At 50.0% G+C, this 2,399-nt stretch overlaps 1 protein-coding gene across 1 annotated transcript; it reads right to left on the bottom strand.

Moving 5' to 3' along the window:
* Positions 1–1,082: 1,082 nt before the first annotated feature.
* LOC148014770 (uncharacterized) lies at positions 1,083–2,068 on the bottom strand. The gene is made up of 2 exons (XM_087667292.1): positions 1,781–2,068; positions 1,083–1,698 (listed from the first exon to the last, which is right to left on the bottom strand). The coding sequence occupies exons 1-2, from the start codon at positions 1,796–1,798 to the stop codon at positions 1,213–1,215; spliced, it is 504 nt and encodes a 167-aa protein (XP_087523418.1). The 5' UTR covers positions 1,799–2,068; the 3' UTR covers positions 1,083–1,212.
* Positions 2,069–2,399: the final 331 nt, after the last annotated feature.

The following is a 2,399-nucleotide window of genomic DNA, read 5'->3' as shown; positions in this document are numbered from 1 at the left end:
GAAGAAAGGGAGGGGAGCTATGCAGCATAGACATCACAGATGAGGGAAAGATGTGGAGAGAGCAAAGGCCGTGAACACGAATTTTAGGCCACAACAAAGAGAGAGAGAGAGAGAGAGAGAGAGAGAGAGAGAGATCCAAGAAAGTAAAACGAATGCCGTTCATTTGTGCTCACAGAGAGCTGGAGGGGGGGATAGGAGAATAGCAGGAGGGATGGGACCATAGGAGAAAGGGAGGGACATGGGCTGAGGTTGAGGGTGCTAAGAGGAGACAAAGCGCGTTGGGGAGGGGAGAGAAAAGTGACAGGAGGGAGGTAAGGGTAGCCCTTCAATAATACCACGTCGGTAGCATTATTGAAGGGTTAATGATAACGTGAATAGCGCCTTCACATCTAAAGCATCAAAAGTTACACGTTTTTCATCCATCGCACTGTTTAAACACTTGTTCGAGGCACAATCACTTAAGAGAGGCTTATAAGAGTCACCTGGAGCCTAGGGAGTGATAGAGGAGCTAAATTGGAGGTTCCATACATTAGTAAGGTACTACAGTGTGTGGAGCGTTTTGATAATTCAACAAGGAAGGGTTGTTATACATTAGACGTGAGGATAATAAGGTACTACAGTGTGTGGAACGTTTTGGTAATTCAAGAAGAAAGGGTTGCAACGGGCGGTTTCTATACATTAGATGGGGGGATGAAGAACAGGAGGTCATGTTTAACAATGTAGTGACAGGCTTCGCTATCCCCGGGACGCGTGTGGAGGACTGCGAATGCTGGATGTAGTGCGGGCCACTGACTAGTGTCCATGTGGCAGGTAGCCACTTTTTGGATGACGTGACCGTTGAGCAGCTGAATGGTGAGCTTGTAGAGCTTGGTGTCGTCGATTGCGTGGCAGTAGTACACTTGGAAAGGATACATACTATCGTGGCAAGTGAGGATGGGTGTGTTGGCCGCAAGGAGAGACACGTCTAGGAGCTTGCCGGTCTGCAATGAACCGGTTTCATCCTGCGGCGGGACGACACTCATCATGGAATGCTGATCGCCGAATGTTGACCGGGCAAAATCCGTCAACTCCTCCATGGATGACACACACTTCTTGGATTCCCCTTGCATGGGCGGCGCTAGGCAGCGGAACATGGTGGTGTGGACCTGTAGATCGAGGGCGGACCCGCGTGGGACGACGAAGGTAGTGAGCAGGGCGGGCAAGGTGTCGTGGCTAAGGAGGAAGCTTTGGGTGGAGCTCACGTGGAAGGAACTTCCTGGGCGGCTGCTCGGGAACGTTGAGGCGAGGTAAGCGAATGGTTGAGCCTCTGACGAGGGTTTTCTCACGGAAGAAATCAGAAAGGGTGGGATCGTGGGACATCTTGTTGAAGAGCTCGGCACTCACCTCCGTCCGCGCGTAGCTCTGGTGGCCCGCAACGTCCGGACTCACCAGATCAGCGTCGTTGCCGCACACTAGCCCCGCAGTCTTGCACAAGCTATTGGAGGCGGCCCCGACTGTGATCCCGTCCCTTATTTGCTTTGAGAAGTCGTGCACTTCCGATGCTGTGAGCGCGGAAAGCTTGCTTGTCAATGTAGCTGGCACCTCAACTCCTGGAAAGGCCTCCTTCCAGTACTCCCGCACTCCCATTTGATCAGCAGCACGCCAGCTCATCCCGCTGCTAGTTCCGCTCATGACCCCCACCATCAGAACAGCCTGTATCTAAGTACACAATCCATCATAATTACATTGCGAACGTTTAATTACAAACACTAATATTAACGCTATATATTCAAATCCTTACGAAAATCCACTGCATCATTGTTGGGGGTGATGAGACACACGCACAACCCGTTGTATAATGTATATATAGACAGAGAGACAGCGAGAGAGAGAGAGAGAGAGAGAGAGAGAGAGAGTAACAGGCACACACTCACACCTACGTGTTACGTGTTCTTGGGGATACTCAAATACTCCTGCACGTATGTACTATTATAAGTGTTCCGGCATATTGCACTGTGCCCACTAGCACGTGGACAACACCCTTTAGCATTTGTACTCTTTGAGCTCAGGACTAGTGAGGACAATCACATAGACCATAGCAGTTGAAACAGTAGACACCCTCTAAACCTCTTCTAGCTGCTCCGGTTTCTCCTGCTTCTTGCAAAAGTGTCCCACGTCCTGGTCTATGGGGTCTGATTACAGTCGACATGCCACATTCCACTCTCTCTGCAATCGTTTTCTTGCAAGTACTTTCTAAGATCCTCCATTATCGACGACTAGTGCCTTGCCAAGGCCCACAACTCAATTATAAGCAGGGCATACTTAAAGTAGACGTGGTGGGACGAACTGCTTTTTTGGATTCTTTCCACTTGTTGGGTTGGGGACTCGGGATTTTAAGTAGAGTCCATTGCACTATCATC

The sequence above is a fragment of the Lygodium microphyllum genome, chromosome 25 (genome assembly GCF_053477565.2).
Source record: "Lygodium microphyllum isolate KBCC chromosome 25, Lygodium_microphyllum_v1.1.10, whole genome shotgun sequence".
In the NCBI taxonomy this organism is placed as follows: domain Eukaryota; kingdom Viridiplantae; phylum Streptophyta; class Polypodiopsida; order Schizaeales; family Lygodiaceae; genus Lygodium; species Lygodium microphyllum.
Note: the sequence above shows the minus strand (reverse complement) of the source record. Positions and strands in the feature narration are given on the sequence as shown.